At 49.6% G+C, this 19,442-nt stretch overlaps 2 protein-coding genes across 2 annotated transcripts; one reads left to right on the top strand and one right to left on the bottom strand.

Moving 5' to 3' along the window:
• Positions 1-692: 692 nt before the first annotated feature.
• LOC131260913 (transcription elongation factor SPT6) lies at positions 693-9,524 on the bottom strand. The gene is made up of 9 exons (XM_058262768.1): positions 9,015-9,524; positions 8,713-8,794; positions 7,536-7,741; positions 7,334-7,453; positions 7,094-7,266; positions 2,855-7,002; positions 2,649-2,779; positions 1,595-2,013; positions 693-1,503 (listed from the first exon to the last, which is right to left on the bottom strand). Exons 1-9 carry the CDS (start codon positions 9,051-9,053, stop codon positions 1,272-1,274), a joined length of 5,550 nt encoding a protein of 1,849 aa, XP_058118751.1. The 5' UTR covers positions 9,054-9,524; the 3' UTR covers positions 693-1,271.
• A 3,591-nt stretch (positions 9,525-13,115) lies between these two features.
• Positions 13,116-19,410, top strand: LOC131260567 (serine/threonine-protein kinase Warts). Its single transcript, XM_058262329.1, has 8 exons — positions 13,116-13,244; positions 13,350-14,348; positions 14,391-16,377; positions 16,481-16,601; positions 17,056-17,171; positions 17,263-17,332; positions 17,420-17,615; positions 17,690-19,410. The coding sequence occupies exons 1-8, from the start codon at positions 13,116-13,118 to the stop codon at positions 18,125-18,127; spliced, it is 4,056 nt and encodes a 1,351-aa protein (XP_058118312.1). The 3' UTR covers positions 18,128-19,410.
• The last annotated feature ends 32 nt before the right edge of the window (positions 19,411-19,442 follow it).

Genomic DNA, 19,442 nt, shown 5'->3' with positions numbered 1-19,442 from the left:
ACAGGATTCCGAACGCGAGAAGAAAGGTATCGGGCAGCTCGAACGAGACGCCGTGGTCTAAAAAAAAGGCGTGAAAGAAACATGTGCGTACAGCACACAAGCACACACAAACACCTAGTGTTCAAGACCCCCAAAAGAGAGAGGGGGCGTGAGAAAGGATAAAAGAAAAAAATGTCAACCGGATAAAGGAACACTTCAGTAGGCGAGAAATACCATTAAACTGTTGTATCCAGTTTGAACCGGATAGCAGAGGCGCCTAAAGGGGCCCACCTCATTTCTCCATCCATTTGGAGCGCGGTTTTCCTTGAATACTTTGAATCCGTCGTTGTCCGAAACCGGACGGTAGATCGTCATTGGGAAGGATTTATTGGATGACTTCAGAACATTGGACACATTGTTTGGCCCTTTAACCACGCAACGGAGTTCTCGAAACACCACGCGGTAAGGAGCGCAGAGTTTGTTCCCCCCCGTCGCCCTTGAGATCCGATTGATTTTTCGATTAGTTCCGGTGTCTTTCGGCCGCCCGAACATAAAACGCAATACGGCGGTCGCATTGAGGATCGCAAGGAGGGAACATCAAAACAGTTTCCGCACGTCACACGTGGGTCGAAAGTCCAACGAGTTGTACTAAAAAGAGAACAAATTTCATATCACAAGTAGATAAGAATCAACAAGAATAGCTCCCATTTTCATGTCTCAATATACCTTGCTGCTTGTATGTTGTTTATTGAAAACGTTGTCGGTAAAAATGTATTTAAATAAAAGTACTTTTAAAAAAATCCTTAGAATTTACGCTTTTTCGCCAGTGAGAAATATGCCTATTGAATAAATTGATTTGTTGCTTTCATTATCATTTGTTTAAGTATATGTGTGTGTTTTTTGTTTAGTTATCTTTCATTATGTTTGTACGCAACACTTCACAGATGCGTGTGTATCATGATTGTAGTTTTGGAAAAAAGAAATTGATACCGGTGAAATAATAATTCGCCGTTCACCGCCGGCACTTTTTCGAACATTTTAGCTTTGACTCAACGAACATAGCAAGGGCATGCAAACATAAAGTTCCTTCTTTAACGTCACTCACTCGTCCTTTGATTGATTTGTTTGTTCAGCCTGATGAGAGCCTGATGATTTACTGCTCGCACTTCTGCATTTTATCATTATATTCCACTATTCTCAAGCTCCTCCTACGACGTTTGCTACTCTAAATTAAACTCTTATGCTTTCCAGCTTTTAAACACACGACGTTTGCCAAATCTCGTCCTCCCTGTTTATTCATCCCAGAGCGGTGTGGCGTCACCAAGTGTAAGCGAAGCGGACGAAGAAGCTTGTTGAGCGGCCGGAGGTTGCTGCTGCTGCGGTGGTGGCTGAGCAGGTGGTGGCATGGGCGATCGGCTGGCCGAATACCTGGAGGACGACTTGGGTGTCATGCGATGATGATCGTTGGACGAAGCACCGGTGGATTCACTCCGATGATGGTGGTACGATCCACCGGACATAGAACTAATGGAGAGATAGCAACAAAAAAAAACATAAAATAAATACCACCGAAACACGAGTGGTGTGATGGTACCATCTCTCCTTTCCTGCATACCTTCGATCGGATGATGCATGATGATGCTGCTGGCCCTTGGAGTTCGCGCCCCCGCCGCTCGTCCGGTTGCTCCACGAGTCCGTCGCCTTCGACCAACTGTCGTACTCGTTTCGGGCATGGTGCTGCTGCGACGACCGGTAGTGGTGTTCACTGCTGTTGGAGTATGGAGAAGGCTGCTGCATACTGCTGCTGCTACCACTGGCCACACTGCTTCCTCCTCCGCCCATGCCGCGCGATGATCCTGATGACGTTTTGTACCCGTGATGGCTGGTGGCCGCTGGGGGACCCGGCATGCCTGTGTACGACGACTTGTTGGAGTACTGCGACGGTGTCGAGGTGCCGTAGCGGGGTGTTTGCGAGAAGTGCGGTGTCTGCTGGTACGGCGTCATGTACGGCGTTTGTCCACTCGGTGTGTAGGGCTAAAAACAGGTTCCACAAATGATTCATCAGCAACGTTACGGCGAACGATAAGGAACAAAAGGAAAAATAAATCAAAAAGGGGATAATAATACTGTGCTTTTACCACTACTATTTAAAGCCAAATATAGCTTTTGAAGGGATAGCATGAATCACGGGTTTCGTTTTTAGTTTGATAGGAGAGGTAATAGGAATGAAAAGATGAGGAGATCAAGAGGAATGATTCCGAACTCCCTGGCGACGGAGCGAAGATACCAGACTTTGGTAAATGGTTCTGACTGGCGGCTCCACAACTGCACCCTATGACCAAAGGAGTTGATATGTGTCATGGAATCCACACACAGTTGCGATTAGTAATACCTAGTTTTTTTTACCGATATCTAACACAAGAACCTTTCCAGTGACATCAAATTTATCTCAATATTGTGACGCACAGGTGAGAAACAATTTGTCCAAATATTTTACAAAAAATTGTCAAACACACTGTGTAGTCCTAAAAGTTCCTCGCAATTTAAACTTCATTTTTTTGTATCTAAAAATTGTTTGTTCTTAAACTTACTAATGTAATGAAGAGTTCATTTGGTCTGACTTCATCTATAAATCTGCATTCGTTCAATAAAATGTCTACAATGCTTACCGTAGTGACAAAATTGCTCGAACCATACTCGAGAGGCGTGTACGAATAGTGGGGTGTATGGTGTGCCGCGGCCGACAGCGAATTCAGCATATGTGAAGGCATATTTTTCGCCACCGACTCAATGGCTTCACCTACAAAAAAAAAGTACGAGGTCCGAATTAAAAGCATGAATTGTAACGTCGATTCCGAAAGCCTTAACAACTTACTGTTGATGTCGTTGAACTTGGGCGTGCTGCCGTACGGTGTCCGAGAGGACGATAGGCCACCGGCCGTCTTCGGTGTGCTCTTGGGCGTTTCGATCGGGATCGGATCACGGAAGTGCTCCTTGAACCACTTGAGCAGCGAATTGACCGAATCGAACGTCTGATGCCGGAACCGGTAGCCGTCGGGCGTCACCGTGACATACTCGTGGCGGAACTTGTTGCGCGGTAGGTAGGAAAGCAGAAACCGGCCCGGGTACGTCTTGGAGATCGACACGATGTAGTGGATCTTGTTCGGATTTTTCTGCTTCTCCGCCTTGATAATCTCCTCGGCCTTCTCGCGCGATCCACCGTCCGTGTCCCGGTAGTATTTGTAATTGAGCATATCGCGCACTAGGTTCGCCATCGGCGAAATGTGCCGTGCGATGATTTCATCCAGATCCTCAAACTCGTCGTTGCCGATCCAGAGCGTTTGGCCAAGGCTGAACACGTTCTCCTTACCCTCCTCGCGCACATCGATGTGCTGGTAGATCCCGTCCGTCACCTTCCACGTCGCGGTGAGATGGTCCGTACCCTTGCTAGATGGTCGCACCACCACATCGCCCTGATCGAAGCCCTCGAGCAGCTTCAGCGCCTCGGCGTACGAGATATTGTGGAAGGACGGATGAACGATCACGCGCTTCACGTACTGCTGACGGGCTTGCTGCTTCTTCGAGTCCGCCTCCTTGCGACTGTCCGCTTCCTCGGCCTCCTGATCGTAGCACGGATCCTTGCGCGGTCGCCACTCCTGCTTGCGATCGCCCAAATCGGAGCTCTTCGAGGAACACTCGAGCGAAAAGCGCTCGATATCGATCTTTGTCACGCGCACGTGCACCGTCTGACCGATCTGGACACGCTCCTCCGGGTTCTTGACATGCTTGTCCGACAAGTTCTTGATGTGAATGAACCCATTCAGGCCGTTGTCGAAGCGCAACCGTACACCGGTCGCCTGTCCCGGGCACTCGCCCGCGTCGAAATGGTTCCACACCTCCGACAGTTCCGGAAACTCCGTCTTCATGCAGAATGGACACTGCCAGAAGCCGGTGTCGTCGTTACGCACCGGATTTGCCTGGTCGAGCTGCTCGCCCTGCGGCTTTCGGTAGGTAAAGCCGGCCACCGTCGCCAGCATCATCTTACCGACGTACAACGATTCGGGCGTCTCCTTGGTAAGATACTCGAACAACTCCTCGGACGTGACCGAGCGGAACGGCGTCCGGAGATCTTTGTAGCGCGAGTTCAACTCAGCCCTAATGTCGTAGAGCGTAATACTCTTGTTGCCGAACCCTTGCCGTTCCAGTTCGATGGCGAACGCGTCCAGATCGAGATCTTTCAGCCGCTCCGGCGCCTCGAGAATCTCCTCGAGCGCACCGGCCGGATTAGCGTCCTCGTCGTCGTACTCGAGTGCATCGACGGCCATCTTGCGCGCCCACTCGTACGTCTCCGGGTGGACGCGCGACCCATCGAGTACCTCCACGTACGCCTCCGTACTGTCGCCGAGCGAGTTCGTATCGATCTTGAAAAAGCCCGAACAGTTGATGAACACCTTCGGTCCCATGTGGCACATCGTGACGAGCTGCGTCCGATTTTCGAGCCGCTGGTTTGACTGCTTCAGCACCTTCACGAGGGCTTGTGCCTTACGCGGACCCAATCCGCAGATGAATTGCACCAGGTTCGCCACCGCCGGGTTCTGCACCGCCAGATTCACATCCACACCGACCTCGTTCGTGCGGTTGATAAACTCCAGGTGAATGTTCTCCAGCAGCTCCTCCTTCGGCAGCTGATCCTGCAGCGTGTGGTAGCGCAAGCAAAGGATTTCCTCATCCGCGTTGCAAAGCTGCGAGAACTCCACCAGTGGATCCTGTACACGGCGCGCCAGTGAAACCGCTTGCCGCAGCAGTGCCGGGTACTCCTTGAAATCGCCCTGGCCCTTGATTGAGTTAGCGTACACCTTCGCCAGCTCGTTGTCCACGATCTCGACGGCGATCTGCGGGAACTGTTCTTCCTCCTGCAAGCGCTTCAGACACTCGACAAAGTCCTGCTGCACCATCAGCGCGTCCTTCGACTCGCCACCGATCACGATCACGTGCGGCTTTTTGGCGCGTATAAAGTTCGTGATGGAGCGCAGATCTTGCTCCTTGGCGTACTTCTCCGCCTCGCGATATGCGTTCTTCTTCTTCAGCAGGTGCGGTATTCGCAGAAAGTCCGTCACCTCACCGTCCGGTGCGATGATTGCCCCGAACGCTGACTGCGTGTAATCGGGCACGTACGCGACACCCATCACGCGCACCCCTCGCGTTGTCTCCCACTCGTAGTCGTCAAAGTCGGGCACGGGCGGTCGGTACGGGGCCACCTTGATCCAGTTGTACAGCTTTCGGCAGCAGACACGCAACACGGCGTCCTTCGCTTCGCTCAGCAAAATGTTGTGCAACTCACGCTTCAGATCCGGGATGACCATTCGGTTGACCGCCAGCTCGACACACTCCGCTCGCAATCGGTTCCACTCCTGCACGTTCTTGGCAAACTCGTCCCGGTAGTACAGGGCCTTCAGCTCCTCCAGCAGGTCGGATGACGCGTTACCCTCGATTCGATCGACGATTTCCATCGTCAGCATCTTGTCCTCCTGCGCCATGAACAGCTTCAGGTACTGATCGCTGGTCAGATCGCGCACCGGTTTTTCCTTCACGTACTTCATCGTGTAGCACGGGTGCGTTTCGTCGATCTCCTTGGTGCCCTTCTTGGTCGGCCGGATGTTCAGCTTGGCTCGCTCGAAAAACAGCTCCCGAATGCACTTCCGGAGCAGTGGTTCGCGGGCCAGTTGCCGTGCCACCATAAACACTCCGCCCTGCAGCACTTCCTCGGGCGAAGCAAACGAAGGTCCCATGTACTCCTTGGCCACCTCGAGCGGATCCTTCGACTCCTGTTCCACCTCGTGCCGCTGGTAGCTGTCGCGCACGTTCTCGGCGAACTGTTCCGGCGTTAGACCAAAGCGCTTCGTCAGCCCGGTCAAGCCCCGCTTCCGACAGATCGCGTATGGTCCGATGTCGATGTTCAGCTTCACCTGATCCTGCTCCTCGTCATCCTCCTCCTGTTCATCCATCTGCCCGGGGTCTTCCATTTCCAGTTCCACTACCTCGGACTCTTCATCAGCCGCTTTGTCTTCAGCGTTCTCGTCGTCTTCTTCCCCTCCCACGGCACCCTCTTCTTCTTCGCCATCGGCCAGCTGGCGCTGTTGCTTCTTTTTGCGCACCACCGGAACGGCGGCGGGTCGCGATGGCTTACGCTGTTGCTGATCGCGCGATTTCGCCTTCAACCGTTCCTTCATCGGCGTTATCTCATGCGCGTAGTACAGCAGAAAGTGCAGGTGGACGTCCTTCAGCTCCTCGGGCGATTGAACCGAACGCAACCGCGTCATGTCCTCGTCCCGAATCACACGCATATCCTCCGGTATCGGCGCGTCCGGGTTCTCCATCAGCTTGTCCAGCTGATAGTTACGCATGTTCTCGAACAGTCGCTGCAGGGAAGTCTTACGGCTTAGCAGCTGGCACCACATCGAGTCGAACTTGTAGATCTTCCAGAGATCGTTGATGTTCAGGTCCGGTTGCACGTACTCCTTCCGGTAGAAAGCAATAAACGGCACCTCCAGGTGTTGGTTGCGCATAAAATCGAGCGCCTGTTTGATCTTCGGTACGTTCGAGGGCGGCTTGCGGGTCAGCGTGCCCTGATCGGAAACGTGCGGTTTGCAGAACGCCTGCTGGTAGATCCATTCCGCTTCGTCCTCCAGCTCGTTCGAGCCATCCGGGACGCCGCTAACCTCTACATCGCGCAGCTGCATTCGCTCGGGCATGTCGACCTTGCGCACCTCGTTGTCCAGATCGGTAAAATGGCCACGCTTCAGTTCGCTGGGCTCGTAGATCTCGAAAATAGACTTTTTCAACGTGCGCTTCCTCGCGGCCGGTTTACTCTTCTTGCCGCTGCGCTCCCCATCCGGCCGATCCGGCTGCTCCTCCTCGTACTCGTCTTCCGCGTCCGAGCCCTCCTCGTACTCGTCGTCATACTTTTCAAAATCATCGTAATCGAAATCGACTCCAAAAATGTCCTGCCCTTCCTGGAGCGACCTGTGGTTCGAAAGTAACAACCGAGTACGTTAAAAAGTATCTCCACCAACTCTCCCTTCTCCCCCATGAATACGTGGGGACATTCACTTACGCGTCGGTAAAGATGTGCTTTCGTTTCTTCCGCTTATCGCTGATCGGTACGCCATCATCATCAACGATAAAATCGTCCGCATCCGACTCCTCGTCCTCCTCGTCGTCATAATGCTCGCGAACGTTGGCCAGCGAATCTCGCTGCCCTTCGTGATCGGAGGCCCGCTCTTCGTCCTGTGGAAAGGTAACACAACACTCTAGTTCGATCGTACGCTCGATTTACCACCTATTTGAAACACACCTCTTCTGAAGCAACATCAAACAGACGATTTTCGATGGTCTCGCGAATCATCGTTTCGTCGGCCGACTCCCCGTCACTGCCATCGTCGTTGGTAAACTTCTTGAGACGCTTGAACCGTTTCTAAAAATTCGATGCAAAGTACCGACCATTAAGTCACCAATCTCTCAGAGAAGAAAACTTTTATCTTAATTGGTTAACTGACCCGCTCTACTTTGACGCCCAGATTTTCCTCGATCAGCTCGTAATCCTCGTCTTCAAGCCGATCGTCAAGCTCATCGTCGCTTTTCTTACGCTTCTGATGCCCCCCCTCGGACCCGTCGTCGTCCGAATCATCATCATTGTCGCTTTCTTCGATCGGGTTGTCGTCGATCAGATCCTTCAGCTCCTCCCGCAATCGATCTTCGTCGTCTAAAGTGTTGGTACATCAGAACATGGGACAGTTGGGATTGGATCATAATTATACATTTAAGCTAAACTGAATAAGCATGTATCTGGCTTGTGTAAGACCAGTGATAGACAGCCTTATGCAACAGCCCACAAGTATTTCATCATAGAAAAGATGCAAAACTGCCATCGCCGCATGTGGATAACAATAATCTGCTGCGTATATACCGCAGGTTTCTTCCACTTTCGCACTCATTCACCGCACCGCCGTACGTTACGACCTGTTGTTCACGTGCATACAAATGATGGATTTTCCACCTGGACAATCCTGTTGGGCTCCGGTCTAGACAGAAGTTTGTGTCCCGTGCACAATAACTCACGGCGCTATGCAAATCGGAACCATACTAAGTTGTACTTTCCAGGCATGCAGCAGTATTTACATCCCAGTCCAACCAGTTGCATCGCTTTACGGGCGAATGTAAGTGACGGTTAGACGTTCGCATTAGAGTAAATTAGGGAAACGAAACTAGATAAATCTGGTTCGAAACAGATCGTCATTGCTTTTGCGAACCGGTATAAAAATGTCCGGTTTAACTAGTGCTATGTTCAGTGTAGTAACGCTAGAAGCTGCATCGATCAAATATAAAAACTCCCTTCGTCCAGAAAAAAATATAAGCATCTAATGATATTTTCTCTGTTTCTGTTTTCAAAGTATAACCATTAGAGAAAGGGTCTTTCAGAACCTCATAATGACAAATCGTTGTCTTTTAATTAATATATGCATTAAAATGTGTGAATACCGTTAATGTTAACGCTTTACATTGTCATATAGCTATCCGCAAAACAAATCAAGTATGGGTAATAATGTACTTAAGAAAGGATTGTGTACGGGTCGTTCTATTCGTCACTGAAGCTGAATTTGGGAAAATCGATCGTCTTAGGTCATCCTTTCCTCGGTCCTGTCTGTCATGCTGTCGACGGTCACGTATACTTACCCTCCTCTTCATCTTCACTGTCCGAGACGGCCTTATTCTTCCTTAGCTTCTTGCGCTCGTGTGGTTCCAACTCCTCCTCCTCCTGCAAACAAAGCATACATAGGTGAACATCATCAACGAGCATCATCGACGATAAATGGTCAGATCCTCAGTTTCCAAAGGTTGGCAATAGTTCAATTTCGGGGAAAAAGAAAGGGACATTTAGCAACTGCGCCTTCCGAAGCAAGAAATGCTTCACATGGAAGACTTCACATTTACGTAGTCCCTTTTTCGTCGAGGTCATGCCTTATCATTGGTCTTACCTCACTCTCCTCCGCTTCAGAATCGATGAAATCAGCCATTTCTCCGGTAGTTCTCTACGGACGCCGCACAGGTAACAGTAATTGGGCTGGCAGGCCTATGGGCTTTAGTCAAGAAGTGTGCTTTTCCGCGACCTCTTCTCCACCCCTCTGCTGAGCCGTGCGCTAGGTATAACGACGCAAAACTTGCCAACAAATGGTTGCCGCACCCGTATGAGGACAAAGACCTCGAAAAAGACGCCTTTGCGCTAGGTTTTGTCTGGTTCAAATCAAACTTTTCCCCGACAACACTATACAAAAATGCTAGATGGTGCTATCGAATCGATGCTGATGATGTTGCATCTAGCTCCGGCGAACGGGACGCGAGAGACAAGTATACAGTTTATTCAATGCACCACACGCGTACCCCGGCCGCACCGGTCACTTTCGTGGGCTAACAGGAATTTAAACGCCTCGTTTTGATATCTCTGCGCGTTTTTTTCCGATTTTATGGAACAAAATGGCAACATTAAAGTATGCCATCTATACCTTTTCTTGCAACTAGTGTTGGCAGAATCGGGATTGGGAAGATTCGAAGATTCGATCCCTAGACGGATTCCAAAGATTCGAATCCCATCTGACAGATTCTAAAGATTTGAGTCGATTAATTAATATAATTTGTTTGTTTGTTAGATTCGGTTCTGACTTGATCGGAATCTTTACGCGACGGTGCAGTCTAGAAAGCGTGTTACATTTAGCTCACGGAGTGTCGATCATCCAACCCAGGACCTCATCATTAAGAATCTTATCAATTTATTATAGACAGTATTGTAACGTCCGACCGTTATCATAAGGTACTTATAAGTTGTCTGTCATGATGGTGGCTGCGACCACCAACTGTCAGGCATCTGTCATATAAGTGGCTGCGTCCACCACCAGCTAAGAAACTGTCAAACGAACGTCGAGGAATAAACTGAACCCGGTTGACAAAAATTCAAATTTTTTGCAGCTGTCATGTAGTACCAGCAAGTTTTTCCATGGCAGATTACTGGGACTCTTGCTGGAACTACATAGTACCAGCAACAATGTCAATTTCTGTCAACCGGGAACACTCTTGAGTGTGCCTTTGAACAAGAAAGACGTGCTTCTGACCTTCGGCTTATTGAACTGTTCTGCTAATTAAACCCTTCGGCTTCGGATTGACTCGTTATAAGTCGTCATCGTTAAATTGTTCACCGCTAAACATTGGAACTCTACAATACTTTACAGTATTTAAAATAAAAATAGTTACGACCGATTTTCAATATCTGCAAAGAACATCATTCCCGGTTGACAAAAATTCAAATTTTTTGCAGCTGTCATGTAGTACCAGCAAGTTTTTCCATGGCAGATTGCTGGGACTCTTGCTGGAACTACATAGTACCAGCAACAATGTCAATTTCTGTCAACCGGGTTTCCACTCGTTAGTTGATTTTCAAGATCAATAGAGCTACTTATAGCGGTGGAGCTCATATCGGATATGTATGTATGCCATGTATTTATTACTGAAAAAGCGAGGTATCAGTTCTGATTTGATGGGGATTTAGATTAGGATAACTGATTTCCAGACCGGCATTGATTGGTTTGTGTAAAGTGAAAGAATTAACCGAAGACTTGACCATGAATCTACAGACTTTGGTTATATTAACCTTCCGTACGTCATTTGGTTGTCAAAGCGGCTTGACAGCTAGCCTTGCTGGTTGCCAGTTTTTTCCTCCGTCCCTCTGGTGGCCGGTTCGTACACTGCAAAAATGGTAGATTGTTGAGGAACAGAAAGAGTGCTGTGTTTTTTTTGTTGATAAACGTCAAAAATACAAAAGTTCAATATTTTCGTCGCGAATAATTCACATCTATTGTGCAGCCAGTTCGCCCACCGCAATTGCCAGTGAAATATGCGAAGGTAAGCGGTACCACTGGACCGTACAGGTCGACCGAATTGCGTCCGTGATTGCGTGCGTATGTTCGCTCCCGTTCGTCCGTGCGTGAATGCGTGCGTGCGTGCGTGCGTGTCCCCGTCGCAGAAAAGAGTCGCCTTGTGTGTGTGCCCCTAGGTACGAGGAGGGGGTGGTGGAAATAGAACGAAGAAGTGAAAAGAATGGTTGGTGGTGAACTGTGCGAGGTGGAAATTGCATTGGTATGTGGAATATTATTTTCGTCGATCAACGCAAGAAGGGAAGCGAAGAGCAAGAATTTTGCCTTCACCAGCACACCCTGCCCCTTGTCGTCCGCACCCTAACCGCCTCAAACAAGGTGAAAACGCAATGGAATATTCGATAATCGCTGGCGAAGGAGCAAGTCTCGTCTTCCACACGGGACGACGGGGACTGTGGAATGTGGATTTCGTAGCTATCTCTGTGGGTGTGTGCGTGTGTGTGTGTTTCGTGGTGCTGGTTCCACTCCGCCGTGAACGGATTGCATTTCATCTGTTTCCCGTCGACGTCTTCGTCGTCGTCGTTGTCGTCGTCGTCGTCGTCGATCGTAGCCATGGGACCCTCTCCGGATCGAGTAAACAAACGGATGAAAATGATTGCTCGGTTTGACTGACCCCGCACCTTCGGTCCCTGTTGCAACCTGCAGTAGCCATCCTCTCAGCGATCTGAGGGCGACATCCATCCGCCTCGTAAATTCCGAACAGAATCGATCGCCGTACAACGACGACGGAGCGCTAGCTGTTCTGCACCATTGTCCATCCGCATTCCGATGGAAGCTGCAGCACAGCTATGCAAGGGCATACACAACACATCGCCTGGCTAAGCAATATTTTGTGCAAGCGCCAAAATTCTGTACAGTGATATAAAATGGGTGCTTAAAAGATCGTACAAGTATGAGATCAAAAAAGGATCATCTAACTTCGCACACTGGCTGGTGTTCATCGAAGAGTATGCATAAAAGTATCGTACCTCTAAAAGTGCCATGTCCTATCCACTGCGCTGGAGAAATGCATTATTGCGATTCTCCCCAACGTCACCAGCATCACCACCCGTGAACCCGTGGTCTAGATGTCGATAATGTTTTACTCACTTCGAACACAAAGATCAAAAATTCAACGCGTAAACCATTGTGATTTTTGAAAAGAAAGGGTTCACGCGCGGATCATGGATCCCCCCTGTCCCTGTCATCGGTTAGCAGGAGGGGATGAAAGAGGTGTTGGATTGCACCCCATGTGGGGGGACAACAAGAAGCAGCACAAAAAAACACAAGCACACCCATTGCGCAGAAAATCCCTATGCCTCCATCGATATGGAGCTGTATGCAGAAGCGACATAACACGAGAGAGCATACGCAAAAAAAACACAGTGTGTGACGTCTTCCCTTTGCCAATCGCTCTTTTTTCTTCTTTATCTTCCCCGCTTTTTGCATTCCGTGCATTCCACGAATAATTAGAATAAGCCAACCTGAAACGCATGGGGTGTAGAGCGTGTATACCATACATGCATACATACATATGCGCGCGCGGCGTACACTTGTACAAACGATGTGATGTTCTACGTGAGTCACGGTCTATGCAGTTAGTTTTGTGATTTTGCTTGTTCTTCTTCTTCTTCTTCCACCATCCCAATGATGTGCTCTCAGCGTTCTTTTAACCCCCCTCTCGGGGGTCTGCATGGGAGAATAATCTGCATGCAAATTTGTTTTTTCTTCGATTACTTAAGTTCGCAGATTGGACGGAATGGGAATGTCTGACCATTGATCATTCCGAATCTAGTATCCTGGCACCTGATAGAAACCATTCTTTACCGTATGTAACGTCAGCTGTCAACATTGCTGGATAATGGCCTACTAAGTCATGATTCCGGGAGGTTATTTAAAGATCTTGTTACCTCCCAATAGTGTTTCTATCAATTGATACACATCATAGCCAATATCAGCACATATGCTTTGATTATCTTTGATCATAACCGTGATCTTTGAACGGAATCCTTTTGCTACCACTTCCAGTTTTACTTGAATTACTAATTGTTGACCAGAAATGGATCGAAATGTTAAATGGTGGGCAAAAGTAAATGCACCATCTAACCCTCGGTTATACCTTTTCTCCCTGCAGATCGAGGAAATAGCAGTAAGTTATGCATATTAAAAATCAGCATGAATGGAAAAGGCGGCAAAGTTCCGTCGTCAGTGGCGCGCCACTCGACGTACAACGCGATCGCACTGGAGCAGATCAAAAACGAATTGATGCCGTACGAGACGGGCCAGCAGTTGGGTGGTAGTCAGGTGAGTGGGTGTTTTTGAGACGACATAAACCGGCCCTAACTAACGTATTCTCTTACGTTTTCTGACGTTCTCTGTGTTCTTTGTCCTTTGCACCGATGGTTTTAGATCAATGCACCGTTGAAGCGCAAGCCGAGCATCGAGAAGGATGCACCGCAATCGCCGCTGCACATGCAGCGCACGAGTCCCGCCCTCGATTCCGGTGCGGGAAGTTCCCGCTCCAACAGCCCACACTCGCAGCAGCCATTCTCGGCGTCCGCGCTCGGGCGCAGCTCGCAGTACTCACCGTCCCCGTGCCCGACAAACTTCAGTGACGCGCCGCCCATCCCACCGCCGCGCTGCTCCTCGACGCCCTCCACTCCTCAACCACCGAACCCGATGCACCTGTTGAAGCGCATGTCGCCGGCATCGGTCGCCTCGACGCGCAACGGCCAGTTCGGTGGTGCGTCGTCGCAATCGCCCGCTCGCGGCTCGTCGCCGATTTCGAGCGGCGGCAATCACCAGCTCCGGCAGCCGATCATTGTGCAGAATGGGCCGCAGGTGCAGCAACAGCTGAGCCAGCAGATGGCGGTCTATACGAGCAGCGAGCCCCCGCCACCGTACCCACAGATCGGGCCCTCGTCACCGCCCAACTACCTGTCATCGTTTCACAGCCGCCAGAGCCCAACGCAGTCGTCGCAGTCGACCGACTTTCGCAAAAGTCCCAGCTCGGGCTTCTACTCGAACGCGTCGATTGGCTCGTCCAGTCCGATTACGGTCTCACAAGGAAGCACCGGCGGGGGAAGCGGAGGCAGCTCCATCCAGCGGCCGATCCCCCTGCAACCGAAACCTTCCGGTGCCCATCCGCCACCGTCGAAGGCGGCCCAGCATCCGATCATCATGCACTCGGTGAAATCGACGCAGGTCCAAAAGCCGATCTTGCAGACGGCCGTCGCCCCACCCGCCCCGGCCTGTGGCCACCCGCTGCAGTCAATCGATCGACACAACAATCCACCGCCACCATCGTACGCCGTCTCGGTGCAGCATAAGCTGAACAAGGCAGCCGGAACAACCGGATACGCCCAACAACCGCCCCCATCGCCATCCGCCATCGGGCATGAAAGTGCTGTTAGACAACAGCAACAGCAACAGCAGCAACAACAACAGCAGCAGCAGCAGCAACACCAGCAACACCATCATCCGGCGGGCTCGACGTCCGCTCCAAAGCAACCGCTTCGTGCAAAACCATCCCTTCCGGGGCTACAACAGCAGCATCCAGCAACAATGCAAACCAGCAGCGGAACGGTCACTGGTGGTGGCCCATCGTCCCCGGCACAGCCGCAGGTGTTAAACACCGGCAACAACAGCAATGCCCCTACCAGCAATGGAAACGGATCCACCAACGATCCGCCGTCGTACGATTCAACTATGATTTTACTACAGAAACACTCATCCCCCAAAAAGGAACCTCCACCTGCCTATCTACATGACGGTGGTGGTGGTGGTGGTGGGGGAGGAGGAGGCACTCCACCATTGCCACCTCAACCCCACTGTTCCCCACAGGCTGCAGCCATGGAGCATATGGAGCTGCATAGGAACGGAGCGAATCACCACCAACATCAACATCAACATCAGCAGCAGCAGCAGCAGCAGCAGCAACATCTCCACCTCAACGGCCACAACAATCTAGAGGGTGCTGGGGGCAACAACAACAGCAGCAGCAGTAGCAACATCCATGCCAACAACTCCCACGGCAGTAGTAGTCATACTGCGAACGCTAATATTATTAACAACAATATGATTAATAACACTAATAACGCTAATGCAAATAATAATCCTATGAGCAATATGCATAATAATAACAATCATAATCATAATCACGATCATGTTAACGCGATGATGCACGTGAACGGCAAAGCATCCCCGGCCAACGTCACTGGAAACAACAGCTACGCAAGTAACGCCCGTACGAATGAGGATGGGTTTACGCAACAGCAACAACAGCATAATCACCACCATCACCAGCAGCTCCATCTCATCTCCGGACACCGTGGAATGGAGGGTCTAAGCAATGGCATGCACTCATCGGAACAGAAAGGCCCACCGACAACGACGAAGGGTCCACTAAAGACGCCGAGCGCGGCATCTCAGCAGCAGCAAGCCATAAGCGGTGCTGCACTCAAGAGTCTCGGTGCCATGATGATGGGTGGTCATCACCACAACAGTAGCCCCCACAACAACCAGCAGCAGCATCAGGCAGTGTCACACGACGCCAAACAGCGAGGCATGGCGACCAACAGCAACGTGCGCAGTAGCTTGATGAAAACGGTCCGTTTCCCAGCGGCCACCAGCAATGGCCCAGCACCGACCTATACGAATGGCACTGGTGGAGGTGGTGGTGGTGGATCCCCGCAAGATCATGGTGGTAGTGGCAGTGGTAGTGGCGAATCATCGCCAGCAACAACCCCAACCTCTACTACATCGTCGTCGGCGGCAAATGGCGCTGGCGGTAACGCTGGTCCCTCGGGAAGCGGAGGAAGTGGTGGTGGTGCCAGTGGAGGTGGTGGTAGTAGCGGTGGTGGTGGCGGTGGCGATGATAATCCACGAAAGATCAAGCACCAGTCACCGATTCCGGAACGGAAGAATCTGTCAAAGGAGAAGGAAGCGGAGCGGTCCGAATGCAAGGTGAAGCACTACTCGCCCCAGGCGTACAAGTTCTTCATGGAGCAGCACATAGAGAACGTGCTGAAGTCGTACTCGCAGCGCAACTTCCGCATCAAGCAGCTGGAGAGCGAAATGTCCAAGCTCGACCTGCCCGAGGAGACGAAGATCGAGATGCGCAAGCTGCTTTGTCAGAAGGAGAGCAACTACATCCGGCTGAAGCGCGCCAAGATGGACAAGTCGATGTTCGCCAAGATCAAGACGATCGGCGTCGGGGCGTTCGGCGAGGTGACGCTGGTGAAGAAGATCGACACCACCAACCATCTGTACGCGATGAAGACACTGCGTAAGGCGGACGTCCTCAAGCGCAACCAGGTGGCGCACGTCAAGGCCGAGCGGGACATCCTGGCCGAGGCCGACAACGAGTGGGTCGTGAAGCTGTACTACAGCTTCCAGGACAAGGACAATCTCTACTTCGTCATGGACTACATACCGGGTAAGCATCTGTCGAACGACCCATTCTTGTTCTGACCTTTTGTTGGTGTACGAATATTTCAAACTTCATTGTCATCCTTCGAATGCGTTTTGCTTTGTTTCAGGCGGAGATCTCATGTCGCTGCTCATCAAAAAAGGCATCTTTGAGGAAGACCTAGCCAGATTTTACATAGCGGAACTGACCTGTGCAATCGACAGCGTGCACAAGATGGGATTCATTCACAGGTGGGTTGGGGGACTATAGTCCAGATTTTAAACCAAATTTCCCTGCAACTAGTGTTTATTTTCAGTATTTGTATTTGCGAGAACTAAATGAAGAAGGCTTAGTTATTTTTCTCATTGCATCGAAATTTAAAAAATCTTAATACTCTTTCTGATATGTTTAGAAATATATTCCCATCTGGCTGTTGATTTTACAAACTGTGAAAATGCCATTGGACTCCTTCAATTGCTTTTCAATATCAAAGCATTGGCTTTAACACAATCCACCTACTCGTACTTTGTGACTTTGTTTTCCGAAAAAATCTATCACTAACTCCTTTTTAATAAATTTAGGAATACGGTTGATTAACCTTACTACCAGTCCTACTTTTACGAAATAAGATAGCAAAACCTTCTTAGATCTACTTTCCTACCAACAGTTTGAATAAAACTTTTTTCCGTTCTCATATTCACACAGAGATATCAAGCCAGACAACGTGCTGATCGATCGGAAGGGCCATATCAAGCTGACCGATTTTGGTCTGTGTACCGGGTTCCGCTGGACGCACGACTCGAAGTACTATCAAAAGAATGGTAAGATATCGTGGAGGTTTGATGCTTGGCAGGATGCTTGCGTTTTCGATAAGCCCTTATTTGACGTTCAATTTACCATCATTTTCAACAGATCATGCCCGCCAAGATTCGATGGAAGCGTGGAGCAAGTTTGGTTCGGAAATTCCACCACCACTGGAGAGGTACGCATTGAGTTCCTGGAACTATTCACGCACCGTGCGGGAAGAAGTTTAGGTTTCCTGCTAAACGATTGGGTTCGTGTTTTTTAGGAGAAAGTTCCGCGAGAAGAATCGCGCCAAGGCACACTCGATCGTCGGAACGCCTAACTATATCGCACCGGAGGTGTTGCTGCGCAGTGGTTACACGCAGCTGTGCGATTGGTGGAGCGTCGGAGTCATACTGTACGAGATGCTAGTCGGACAACCTCCATTTTTGGCCAACACCGCAGAGGAAACACAGATAAAGGTATGCCCTTACAGACAGGCGTAGCGTACAAACCATCCTTCTAACATTCTCTCCTCTGCACGTTTTCGCAACAGGTCATCAATTGGCGGCAGACATTGAGGATTCCGCAAGAGGCGCAGCTGACGCCGGAGGCGAAGGACATCATACTGCGGCTGTGCAAGAACGAGGACGAGCGGATCGGGCGCAACGTGGACGAGATCAAGTCACACCCGTTCTTCCGCGCGATCGACTTCAGCAAGGACCTGCGCAGCCAGCAGGCGCTGTACGAGCCGAAGATCAAGTACCCGACCGACACGTCCAACTTCGACCCGATCGATCCGGGCCGGCTGCAGGATTCGTCGTCGTCCTGCGACGAGGGTGGCCACGGCAACCTGGACGAGGTGTGCGACAGCGGGAAACCGTTCCACCACGGGTTCTTCGAGTTCACCTTCCGGCGCTTTTTTGACGATGAATCTGATCACAAAATAACGCTCGACTCGAGCGAGGGACAGGCGGAAGCTATTTATGTATAATAATAACTACTAATATTATTAATCTATTCATTAAAATCGTTTCGAGCTAGCGTAAATAACACATATTATTTCTTTTCTACTAAAAACGCGCTACCGAAGCTCGACACCACCATCCACGCTAAGAAGGATGCTGAGGCGTCCGGTCTCGAAAATATTGTCACGCTCGATAGCAGTGTGTGTATGTGAGGGAGAAAAAGGGACACATAGAGCGGAGAGGTCACTAGCGAGGGAAGAACAGGGATTAACAACAGGGTAACGTGCGAAGGTTTCACCATAAACTGGCTTCCAATAGTCTTGGTGTGGATTATGAAGCGTTGACATGAAGAAAAAGGCAGGAGAAAAGATCATAAGTGCACTTAGAATTGGAATGTTTGTAGGCCTTGTGTACGGGAGGAGCTGTAAGGTGTATGAACAGGGGGAAATAATGAGAACGATTGAAAGATAACTATCATAGTTGATGGTCCGTCAGTGTTATTGAAAGGAAAAGGTTTACACAAAAAGCTTACAATGCGAAAAGATTGAGCTTTTAGTAGACGAACTTGCGTTATTACGGTTATTACGAATGCGACGAGTGGGTACGGGGGGAGAGGGAAAGAGAGATAAAGAATGTGTGAGATGAATTAAAAGAAAAAGAAATAGAGAGAGAATGAACGATAAAGAAAACGAGGAAGCCTTTATACAGATATACAGGTGGTTTTTGGTCGATAAATAATATTACTATTATATATTTTATTACTTTTATATGCAAATTGTTGTACAGTGCAAATATGTGTGATTCTGGATTTACAGAGTATTTAGAACGTAAGAAAGGGAAAGAGAAAAGCAGATAGAGCGAGAGTGAGAATGCGTAAAACAGAGAGAGGAGGGTGCAAACAAGCAAAATATATTCTGAATCGTAATACTCTACAATGACGGAAACTTGTAAATCGCCGAATAAAAACCTAGAAGAAAACAGTACAGAGCAAACAATACAAAAAGCATACATGAAACGAAACGACAGGATAACGAAAGAGTAGAAATTAGAAACGACAGAGAGCTAAATATAAATATACATAAAGCATCCTTTAAACGGAAACAAAATAGGAGGAAATAACCAGTTAAACCTAGTAGAAAGTGTAGAAAAGGTAACAGGAGATTGTAGAGAGAGAAAACGAAATTCTTCACCTACAGAGCACAGACCACAAAGGGCAAAAAATATAATCAGAAGAGAGAACACACATTGAGCAGCGCAAAACAATCAAATCGACCGCAGGAAGGATGCGAAACTAGAGCTCTGATGCAAAGCATAGCTTATCGGAATCGAAAGCAACACACA

This window comes from Anopheles coustani, chromosome 3 (genome assembly GCF_943734705.1).
Source record: "Anopheles coustani chromosome 3, idAnoCousDA_361_x.2, whole genome shotgun sequence".
NCBI lineage: Eukaryota > Metazoa > Arthropoda > Insecta > Diptera > Culicidae > Anopheles > Anopheles coustani.
Note: the sequence above shows the minus strand (reverse complement) of the source record. Positions and strands in the feature narration are given on the sequence as shown.